At 40.0% G+C, this 11,898-nt stretch overlaps 1 protein-coding gene across 1 annotated transcript; it reads left to right on the top strand.

Moving 5' to 3' along the window:
* Positions 1-7,489: 7,489 nt before the first annotated feature.
* LOC128732605 (uncharacterized) lies at positions 7,490-8,568 on the top strand. The gene is made up of 2 exons (XM_053825889.1): positions 7,490-7,953; positions 8,013-8,568. The coding sequence occupies exons 1-2, from the start codon at positions 7,633-7,635 to the stop codon at positions 8,544-8,546; spliced, it is 855 nt and encodes a 284-aa protein (XP_053681864.1). The 5' UTR covers positions 7,490-7,632; the 3' UTR covers positions 8,547-8,568.
* Positions 8,569-11,898: the final 3,330 nt, after the last annotated feature.

The raw sequence follows: 11,898 nt of genomic DNA, 5'->3' as shown, positions 1-11,898 counted from the left end.
TTTAGCAAAAACAGTTTCATGCGTTCGCCGCCCGCACGCCGCAGCCACTCACACTCACACACACGCACGTTGCTCTCCGTTGTTTTTGAACAGCAGCTCCAAACCGCGCCGATACAACAACACTCAAAAGAAAGATTTTCTCTCGAATTAACAGCAAAACGGTTAAAGTGCGTGTGTTGAACAACTCATTTGCAAAAGAAAAAAAAAACAAAAGCATTCACCTATTTCGTGTTGCGAAACGAAGACGCAACTCAAAAGCAGTCACTACTCACTCACACATAAACACACAGTTTTAGCAGAAAAAAAACAAAAGTAAAGCAAATTCTCTTCTAGCATTATGAACCTATACTATTAAGCGTAAATAACATACAAACACACATAACTAAAGAGAAGAAAAAAAAGAACAAACCATCAGCGACTATTTCAATTTGAACCGACGAATATCTGCAAAAAAAAGGAAAAAAATAATAAATTACATCTAGTAACTCATGAGTAAAAAGTAAATCGAAAGTAAATAAAAAAAAAGAAAACCTATTTAAGAGTAACTATATGATCATATTTATTGAAACAATACAAAGAAGAAACAAAAAAAAACACAAAAACAAAAGGAAAATAATCGTATATATTTTCGTACTAAACTGCAAAACCAAACCAAGAGAAGAATCCAAGCAGAAGAAAAAAAAACCAGGCAGGAAAACAAACGAGAGAGAGAGAGAGAGTTCTAAAACACACAAGAGTTGCGCAAACCCTGCTATTATAGTGCCCTGTGTCGTGAACGGAACGGAAAAACGAACGCGCGGAACCTAAGCGTAAAGAAAGAAAGAGAAGACCGAAAATGCAAACCGACGACTACAAGAAGAAATTTCAAATCCTGACACGCGAATCAAACAAAGAGAGAGAGAGAGAGAGCGAGAGCAAAAAGGAAAAGAACGTGAAAAACGAAATGCGATATAATAAGAGAGCGAAGAAAGGAAGCAAATAAATCACTTTGAAAAAAGCAAAACACTCTCCCCCCGACCTGAACGGGGCGGGGGGGTTGAATCGTAATGATTTAGCGACCCCGAAAGGAGGTTGCGGTGCGCATTGTGAGTTGTGAAAGCATATGTTTTGGACGTACATCTAGAAGAAAGTAGTTTTTATTCAAATTCTTCACTCGTACTTTGGACACTCTTACCGGGTAAGCATTTAATTCCTCTACTAAACATGTTAGATACGATTAATTCGAAACTGCACTGGGTTCTGGGTTGCTAAATGGTGTAGAAATTGCCCTATCTATCACATTAAATTCAGTCTGTCGAACGGAAAAAAATTACGTCGCTGAAACCGGTGGGTATGTTGGAATATATTTTATTATTTAACACTTGTTTATTGTATGTTCTCTTTTTCCAGAAATTTATTGTATTATTCGTGGTAATCTAAGTCTACTGGCCCTCCGAGCACAGCCTGATGAAGCTCCTTGAGTAATTCAATATAGCATTGGGCGATACTGCGAAAAGCATCGATATTCGAATATCGATACAATTTTTGTAAAGGTATCGATCCCGTTGAAATATCGGGCGGCAGGTATCGATACCAGTGGTATCGATATCGGTATCGATACACTGACAGGGTGCAACGAAAACCACACTTTTGTTTATTATTTAGCTTAATTTTTTAGAAAATTATATGCGTGTGCTTTTACTACTGTTGATTCTCTTTCGTTCTCATACGAAATCTCGTTAGGAACGAAATAATAGCTGATGTCGGACTGGTCAGGCCTGCGGTTTTAAACTCTTTTGACCGGAAACTGCAACGAATTGCTCAGGATTGCTACAAAATTTATTAGAAAATCTAGTGGAATGATGGAAATGAAAAATAAATTTTAAAAATCGGACAAAAAGTACAAATCCGTTTTCTTACGTTGGTAAAACGACTTTTTGCCAGATTGATCGGTCACCGGCTTTGCAAGTGAAAAACCGGCCGGGCCGACCAGAAATCGACCACTCAGCCAAGCGCTAGCAAATGCTTTTATATTTTGCGTACGGTTTATGCTCCTTGATCGAAATGACTTACGAAGGGAAAAGTAGACCTGACTTAGCTAGAATGCGTCGTTGAATCTGCTTACTCGTATGATTGACGGCGGTTGACAGAGATCCCTAATTTATGAATTCATCAACCCCTTCCAGTTCCTCTCCGTCAAAAGTCATTTCATGCACTCAGAGTTTCTTCACTTAACAACGCAGTTGCGGCTTCATTGACGGTCTAGCGTATCCAACCACATCCATCTTCGAGTGCCAAGATAGCTACCTCCATTGAGGAAAGCAGAGCTTCACTCAGCAACTTGCGAGTTGTCTAATTGATCGCATTTGAAATTAATTTTCAAATCGGAGCTGGAATTGCACTTGAAATTTTACTTAAAATTGAACCTGAAATTAAACTTGATATTGAACTTGAAATGGGAACTGAAATTTAACTTAGAATTGAGCATGGCATTATGCTTAAAATTGTACTTCAAATTGATATTGATGATCAAATGATATTGGACTTCAGTTTGAATCAATTTCAACTTGAATCTTTACTTTAAATTGAGCTGGAAGTATGACTTTAAATTTAACCTAAAATTAAACTTGAAGTGGAACTTGAATTTGGACTTCAAATCACACTTAAAATTGGACGCGAAGTTAAACTCAAGTTTGGACCAATTCAGACTAGAATATATAAATTGGACTTCAAATTACACATGAAACAGGACTTATAATGAGACATCAAATTGAACTTGAAATAGGACATAATAAAGAACTTAAAATTTTACTAGTAACTAATAGTGAATTGGATGAAAAATTTGACTAGAAATTATACTTACAACTTTGCCAGAAATTGGAGTTAAATCGGACTTATAATTGGACTTGAAATAGGATTTGAAATTGAATTTGATTTTTTTACATCACCCAAGAAATCCGACTTTAAATTAGATTTCAAATTGAAATTGAAGTTTTACTTAAAATTTGATTTAAGACTGAAACTAGGAATGCATCTATTTTTGCAGAGTTTATTTATCGAAAAAAAAAATTAGCTTCCGCATTAATTAGGTACACCTCTTATTTTGATTTCTACGAGTTCGAGGTGGTCGGATAACATCTGCAGCGGAGAAATACGCTGAGGTATTCTTGCCGGAAGTCGTGCTTACTACGGATTCTACAAGACCCTAAAATCTGGCAAGCTTCATCCCTGTACCAAATGTACCATGTACAAAGCGCAAATAAGACCGATAGTCTACGGGCACAAAACGTGGACAATGCTCGACGGAGACTGGTCACTTTTGGACGTCGTGTGCTTAGGATTATCTTTGGTGGTGTATGTGAGTACGGTCTATGGAGGAAAAACATGAACCACAAGCTGGCGTAGCTTTTCGGCCAACCCAGTATTCAGAAAGTTGCTGAGGCTGGAAGAGTACAATGGCCGGGACATGTGAGAATGTCGGAAAACAATCCCGTAAAAATGATGTTTGCCTCGAATTCGGTTGGTACCAGGCGCAGAGGTACGCAGCGTGCTTGACGGTTAGACCATATGGAGCAAGTCCTGGAAAGTGTGGGACATTCGAGCAATTGGAGGCGGACAGCCATGGATCGAGTTTGTTGGCAGAACATTGTTATGCAGGTGAAACCCTAATGGACATCGCATTAGGATAAGTAAAGTATTTTAGTTTCTCTAGCATTTACTATAAAGGTATCGATACAAATATCGTCGTTTTAGCATCGATACTGGCCGGTATCGGGACGCTCAGTATCGATCCAAAATATCGATGTATCGGCTCAAAAGTATCGATTTTTTCGATACAGATACAGTATCGCCCAATGCTAAATTCAAAACATCTCAGCTTACAAAGGCCTCTAACCAGAACTAATTTTTCCGCGGAGCCAAATTTGGAACCCCAAAATCTCTTTGTGAAGCTCAAGATTATCCATTGGAGAACACGAAAAAGAGACTACTTGTCCGAAGTCCTTCCTAGCGTAAAGATGGAATCCGTTACCGACCTTGTCAAGGGATGCTTGCAATGTGAGGAATCCATCAAAGTGATTTCCATTACGAAAAACGGATGCGGATTCGAAAGCCATGAGTTTCATTACGTTTAAAATTGGTGTGGACAGAAAATTTCAGAGCAAAGCGCCTGCTCCAGATAGTTGGTCCGGCCGGCGTGGGATTCTAGAGTAGCCTCGAAGAAGTTTCAGAACAAATTCAGATGCAGTCCTAAAGCAATTTTAGTACAGTTTCAGTGTAGTTCCATAGCAGTTTCAGGGCAATTTCACAGCAGTATCGAAGCAGCTTGATATCCGCGTCACTTCCAAAACAGGCCTCAAAGCTGTTTCGAGCAGGTTCGGATAAGCTTCAGAGCAATTTAATGGTAGTTTTTGATTAACTTCTGCTAAGTTTTAGAGTGGTTTCAAAGCGGCTTTAAACTAATTTCAGAGTGGTTTAGAAACAGTTTGTGAGCTGTTTTAAGGTATCAGGAAGGTTCAGACTTCAGAGATATTTTAAGGCAGTTTCCTAGCATTTTTAGAAAAGTTTCAAAACAAAGTTGAAATAACTTCATAGTGGTTACGGACAAGTTTCTGGATAGCTTTAGATCAGTTTCAGATGCTTCAGACAATCTTCAGAGCAATTTTAGAGGTGGCCGATCAACCCCCGATTGTGCAGATTAAGAATCAAGGACCGATTCATTAATATTAGCATAATTAACGTACACAGCCCTCACCTAGGAAGTACCGATGATGACAAAGACGAATTCTACGCGCGGTTGGAGCGTGAATACGACCGCTGCCCAAGACATGATGTCAAAATTATCGTCGGGGACTGTAATGCTCAGGTTGGTCAGCAGGGGGAATTCAAACCGGTGGTTGGACGGTTCAGTGCTCACCCGCAAACGAAAGAAAATGGCCTAAGACCTGTCGACTTCGCCGCCTTCAAGAACATGGCCATACGTAGTACCTTCTTCCAGCATAACCTCTACCATCGGTACACCTGGAGATCGTCCAACCAGACAGAATCACAAATCGACTGGGTTCTGATAGATGGTCGGCACTTTTCAGACATCGACGTCAGAATCTATCTGGACGCTAGCATTGATTCGGATCACTACCTAGTGATGGTAAGGCTACGTCAAAAACTATCTGTTGTAAACATACGATACCGGCGCCCGCCACGGTATAATCTAGCGCGAGTGAAGCAACCGGAGGTCGTCGAAAACTACGCGTTATCTCGAAACCGCGCTGCCGGAAGAGGGTGAGCTGGATGAAACCCCTCTTGAGGACTGTTGGAATGCCGTGAAAACAGCCATTAACAGCGTAGCCGAGAACGTCCTAGGCCGTGTGGCACCGAATCTCACGTAACGCATGGTTTGACGAGGAATGCCAGCAAATATTGGCGGAGTAGAACGCAGCGCGGGAACAAATGCGGCGTAGAGCCCCCTATCAGAAGGTGGAGCGATACAAACAGAAGCGGAGACAGCACACCCGACTCTTCAAGGAGAAGAAGCGCCACCAAGAGGAGAAGGAGTGCGAAGAACTCGAACAGCTGTACCGCTTTCACGACACACGGAAGTTCTATCAGAGACTCAACGGATTTCGCAAAGGCTTTGTTCCGCGGGCCGAAATGTGCAGATATAAAGATGGAGGTATCTTGACTGACGACCGTGCGGTGATCGAAAGGTGGAAGCAGCACTATGATGAACACCTGAATGGCGTGCAGGCGGAAGACCATGATAGTGGAGGAAGTGACCACATTGGTGTAGTTCATGAACCATTGAAATTACCTCATTCACATATTCCGACAGCGACGAACTGTTTTCAAGGTCTGTCTTCACCAGCTCCCGCAAAACTCGACTACGCGACTAGTAAGTCTGGGGGGGGGGGATCTTCAAACGCCTTCTCCAGGTCGTCCCAGACTTCTTCAAAAGATCCAATAAAAGAAAAATCTTCACTCTTACTTTCCGGGTTCCTCGGTTCATCGAGGTCGACCCATCCTTGGAGGTTCCATCGTACTGTACAAACTGGTTGTAGGATGTTTGAAGACCAGAACAGAATGAAAACGTATTGTGAGTCTAACAAATCATAGTTAAACAAATTCGCAAGGGCTAAACACCGAAACCGGGCATATGTAGCGACGAGGGAGCGCAAAGTCGACAGGTGGAAGTAGTTCTTCGATGAGCGAAGTTGCAGAAGGAGGTGGAACGGAAGTTATCCTACAAGTGCCCATAGAAGATAGTAATGTCCCAGCACCTGAGTTCTAAGATTTTGGAGATAGAGAAACTACCAGAGGAACGGATAGAAGTATCGGTTTATCCCATCTGCAAACATGGTGATTTGGTTTCGAAGCAGCATACGATACAGTCGATCGAGACCCGCTGTGGCAGTTAATGCACGAACTCGGTTTTCCGGACAAACTGACGCTACTGATCAGAGATACATTTGATCGAGTGATTTCTTTCGTGTATATCTCGAGGGGACACTCGAGTCTCTTTGAGAAGCGGCTAGGGTTGATGACTTTGATGTCATAGCCAGGAACTTTGCAACGGGGGCGGAGGGTCGGGCACACCATAAGGAAGCCGGACGACTTTAACGTTGTTACCGACACTAGAAACAGACATGGACAATCCAAGATGGACGACCTTTCATTAGACATGTAAAAGTAGGTTAAGTCGAGAGATACGAAAATTATTTTCCAATAAGAGGAAAACTGCTGTTATTTTGGTTGAAGTTTTAACAACATTCGTAAAACTGCATCAAACAGAAATGAACAGAATCAATAAAAAAAAGTTATCGACTCACTCTCATAGTCTAGATAGCCTATCTCGACTTTACGGTCAATCTAAATTGATATGCGTCACATTTTTCGTTATCTTATCGCTTACTGTCGTGGCAATTGGCAAACGCTCAAATCATTTGTATATTTTTGCGTAAACGACTTTCAAACATTCTCTAGGTTCATGCCTTATATTATGAGAAAACGGTGAGATAAACCGTCAATCGTTTTAAATCAACTCTAAGTCGAAAAAAAGAGAGAACTTTTTCATACGACACTGTAAGTACGATAATGAAATTAAAATTTAAAAGTAAAATTCAAAAAAAGTTATACTCGAAAGGGATAAAGTGAATTAGGAACGTAGAAAAAAACTGACCGACTGACAGCATGAATTCTCGCGAGCTGCACATCAACCACCTACCCGACGAAGTGCTGCAGCATATCTTCGCTTTTCTACCGCACCTGGAGGACCGTAAACCCCTTTCCCTGGTTTGTCGGCGGTGGAACGATCTGGCTTTCGATTACAGCTTTTTGGGCCATGTTAAGCTAAACTTTAAGCTTCTGACCGCATCAAGCATTGGAAGTTGCTATAAAATCTCGCGATACTACCGTAACCTTGTCATGGGCTGTCATTTTTTGAAACTCGATGAAGAGGAAATCGAAAACATACCGACGTGGTTTGAGAGACCCAGCTCATCGTTGCAGGAATTTATATGTCATTCGTCACCAAATCTTCTAGCGATAAAATTTCTTTCCCTGTGCCGGAATGTTAAGACGCTTGTGATTGACTCTAACAGTGACATTCCAGATGATAAATTACCAGTTCTAGAGAGTTTAGAGGAATTATTCGTAGAGATGAAACGCATTAACATTATTCATCTAGCTCCGAATCTTCGTAGGCTTTATGTCAAACACATTTGCCGGGACCTACCAATGGTAATTCCAAAATTAACCAAATTGGAGCATCTGCAAGCGGATTTTCTAGTCGGGTACATTGATCTATTTCAAAAATGTACAGAAGTAACCAAACTTACATCTGTCGATCTGTGCTTGGGCCATATTGACGAAAAGAACCTGAAACAACTATGTAAGTTCTGTCCATTATTAACCAAATTACGGATTAACGTCGATTCGTCTACATCATTACGATGTTTAGCTAGTCTAATACATCTTAAGGTAAATCATTTTAAGCTGTTCAGTGGAGTTTAATAACAATAATTATTTTTCGTTGGCAGGTTCTTTCTGTGTACGCTCTTGATACAACACTATTTGCAAACAATGATGTTTGTTTGCCGAACGTTGAAATATTCCAATTCAATATACGACGGAACTTGCATTTCGACCGATCTGTGCAACGCATGTTTCCCAACGTTCACTATATAAAATTTGGCTATGGTTGGAAAAGCACAATAATAACCGGAAAAATCAGCGCTAGTTTCCCACATCTTAGAACCTTAGAGATTACGCATATTCGTGGAACTACGGATTTAGTTGATCGACTGGTAGGGCTGTCCAAGCTGCGTGAACTTATTGCACATGAAGCAGTACTATCGGACATTCACCTACCGCCTATGAACCTGCCACAGTTGACGTTGAAACATAGTGAATTTGAAGTAACGGATGAGATGGCACAAAATTTTCCAAATTTGCGGTTTTTGAATTTATACGGCAAATCACGCTGCATCAACGCCGAGAAGCTGCCGCCGACTTGCACGGTTAGGCGATTCCATCGGGGTTGTGTTGACGATGTATTCGACATTAAATTATAAGTGTGTAAATAAACTGGTCACTAAAAGCCACGAATGGCCTCTAGCAGAGGTAACTTGTTCCGTAAGGCTGTAGTACGAACTGAATCGAAAGAAGTATTTTATCTCATTTATATTTTAAGCAATTTAACTATCAATTAAAATGCATGAGTAAAATGCGCATTAGTTACTGATCAGATGATTCTTACAAGCATTGCAAGCCCAGCTGATGGTACTGCAACAGCCATTAAAGGGACCATTGCCGAAATTCGATGGTAGGTAAGTACGCGCATTGGCCACGATTCAAAGCAAATTTCAGAACAATTTTAGAACGATTTAAATGCAGTCTCTGAGCAGGTTTCGGGTAACCTCAAAGAAGATTCTGAGAAGCTTCACAGGAACTTCAGAACAGGATTGACAAGTTTCAGTGCAATTTTTGAACTGTTTTGGAGAAATTACAAAGCAGTTGTAGAACAATCTAAGATCAGTTAAATTCTGAGAAGCTTCACATCAGGGTAGAACGGTTTCAAAAACACAGTTTCTGAACAGTTTCAGTTCCAGAGCTACTTCTGAGAAGCTTTAGAGCAGATAAAAAATAAATTTAAAGTAGTTTCAGTGCAGTTTTAAGCTAGTTCTTGAGTAGATTCGAACACGTTTCCGAGCAGTTTCAAAGCAGTCTCTTCCATAGTTCCAGATAAGTTTTAAAACAAACTCAGAGCAATTTTATTTTAACAGTTTCAGAGTAGCTCAATCGCTGGGCAATTTTTGTTTCTAAACAGTTTTGCATCCGTTTTAATATCAAAATCAATTCAAAGCTATCTAGAGCAGTTCTCGGGCAGATTAAAAGTAGTCTCAAAGCAGCTTCAGAGTAGTTCGGGGAACTTTCAGAGCAGTTTCAAAACAGTTCTCTAGCAGTTTCAGAACAAATTCAGAACCGTTTTAAAACAGTAGTTACAGAGAATTTTCTTATTAGTTCCAGATTAGTTTCTAAGCAGCTCAGGATTTGCTTCAGAGTATTTTCAGAAAAAAATTAAAACGCTTGAAATTTAAGCAGTTTTAGAAAAAGTTCAGGGGTAGCCCCGAAGTAGCTTCAAAATAGTGAACTTTAAGGTCAGTGGAACTTCAGAACAGTTACAGTAATAGAGGTTCTGAGAAGTTTCAGATTTCAATATAATTTCAGAGCTATTTTAGAGAAATTCCAGAGCGGTTGCAGAACAACTTACAAGCAGTTCTAGAGTAACTCCTGAGAAGCTTTACAAAAATTTACAGTTACATAGTAGCTTCTGAGAAGTGCAAGTAATTTCAAAGTAGTTTCAGAGTGGTTTCAGAACGGTTTCTGAGCAGTTTTGAACCAGTTCCAGAGCAGCCTCGAAGTAATTTCACAGCCGTTATTCTGCTTCAGTGCAGTGCACAAGCTTGAGAACAAATTAAGAATGGTTTTAGAGCAATTTAAGAATTGTTTTAGAACAGTTTCTAAGCAGTTCGGCATTTATTCTAATTGCAAAACAGCATTCCTAGCAGTGTCAAAGCAGTATCCGAGTAGATTCAAGCAGCTGGTCTCAAAACAGCTTCAAAATAGATTCGGAGAAGTTTCAGAGCAGTTGCGAAGCAAATCAGTGGTAGTTTTAAAGGAGCATTTGAGCAATTATACAGCAGTTTGCAGTTTCAGAGTAGAAAGGTTTTAGATGATTCTTGAGTAGTTTCAATGAAATATTAGAGAAGCAAGACTGGAATAGGATCCTTTCATACCGTTATGCCACCCTCAACGAAGTCCTGATTGAACAGAGAAGGCACAACCAAGAAAGGCAAAAGCTGGCCTCGCAGAAACTGGAAGCGAAGCGAAGGGAAGTATGAAGGTCTATGCCTAGGGGCACGAACGTGTGGTTGACGTAGAACTACAAATAAAGATATAATTCGACTGTGCTCATATTTTTCAAACATATGATTTATGTTATCGTATTACAGTGAATGTCCTAAACTTTCAGTTTCATCAATTTGGATATCATTTTTTACCCGTTTCTTAGAGCTTGTAGTTTCACTGAGGGTTACATTACCAAACCACAAACACAGTTGCACATCCTCTGGAGATTGTCGGTTATATCGCATTTTGAAGATTTTGGCATAAAACTGCTTACCAGTCGATGAATGACATACGTTAACTTACTTAAGGAATTTGCCTAGATCTCGGTTAAACAGTAAATAATACTTAATACTTAGTACTTTAAAGCGAGGTTATCTTTTACGAAACCGATTGATTTGAAGTGATATTTGTCTGGTTTTACTTTTTGACAGTGCCTATTATTAATGTTTATTTCAATAGTGATAATTTGCAAAGGGCCTAATTTTGGTTTAGTAACATTCATAACACTGCACCAAACAGAAATAAACAAAATCAATAAAAACCCCATCGATTGGTTGTCATAGTCTAGATAGCTTATCTCGACTTACCGTCAATCCAAATTGAATCAACCTTTTCATTATCTTATGCTTGTTGGTGTGACAATTGGGGAAGTGCTCAAATCGCTTGCACATTTTTCGAAAGTACAACTTCAAGGTTTTGAATTGGCATTCCTAGCATGTCTCCGTATCAAAACATGCTCTAATTTTGTCAAATAACTGTTAGACAACTGTGTGGTAAACTGTCAATCGTTTTGCATCAACTTAAAATTGAAAAGAAGAGAACTTTGTACAGGTACTGACCGCCAGCATGAATTCTCGCGAACTGCATATCAACGACCTGCCCAGCAAAACACTGCAGCATATTTTCACTTTTCTACCGCACTTGAAGGACCGAAAACCGCTTTCCTTGGTGTGCCGACGATGGTATGATCTGGCTTTCGACTACAGTTTTTTGAGCCACATTAAGCTAAAATTGACGATACTAACCATGGAGTGCATTAGGAGCCAACATAAAATTTCACGACATTACCGTACCGTTGTCATAGGCTGTCACTCTTACTTGAAATTTGATGAAAGTGAAAGCGAAAGACTACTGACATGGTTTGAGAAACCTGCCTCATCGGTGGAGGAATTTGGGTGTAATGTTTCATTGCAAAACTTAGCGCTAGCGCTAAAACTTCTTACTATGTGTCGAAAGGTTAAGAAGCTTCAAATGCACTCCGATTGTGACATACCAGATGATGAGCTACCAGTTCTAGAACATTTGGAGGAATTATTCATAAATACGCTAACGATTAACGTCCTTCACGTAGCTCCGAATCTTCGTAGGCTTCGGGTTAGGAACATCCATCGGGATCTTCCGATGGTAATTCAAAAATTGTCAAAATTGGAGCATCTGCGAGTGGATTTTTTCCTTGTACACACTGATCTATTTCAAAATTGTTCAGAAGTAACCAAACTTACATCTGTTGATCTT

Source organism: Sabethes cyaneus, chromosome 1 (genome assembly GCF_943734655.1).
Source record: "Sabethes cyaneus chromosome 1, idSabCyanKW18_F2, whole genome shotgun sequence".
Classification (NCBI taxonomy): domain Eukaryota; kingdom Metazoa; phylum Arthropoda; class Insecta; order Diptera; family Culicidae; genus Sabethes; species Sabethes cyaneus.
Note: the sequence above shows the minus strand (reverse complement) of the source record. Positions and strands in the feature narration are given on the sequence as shown.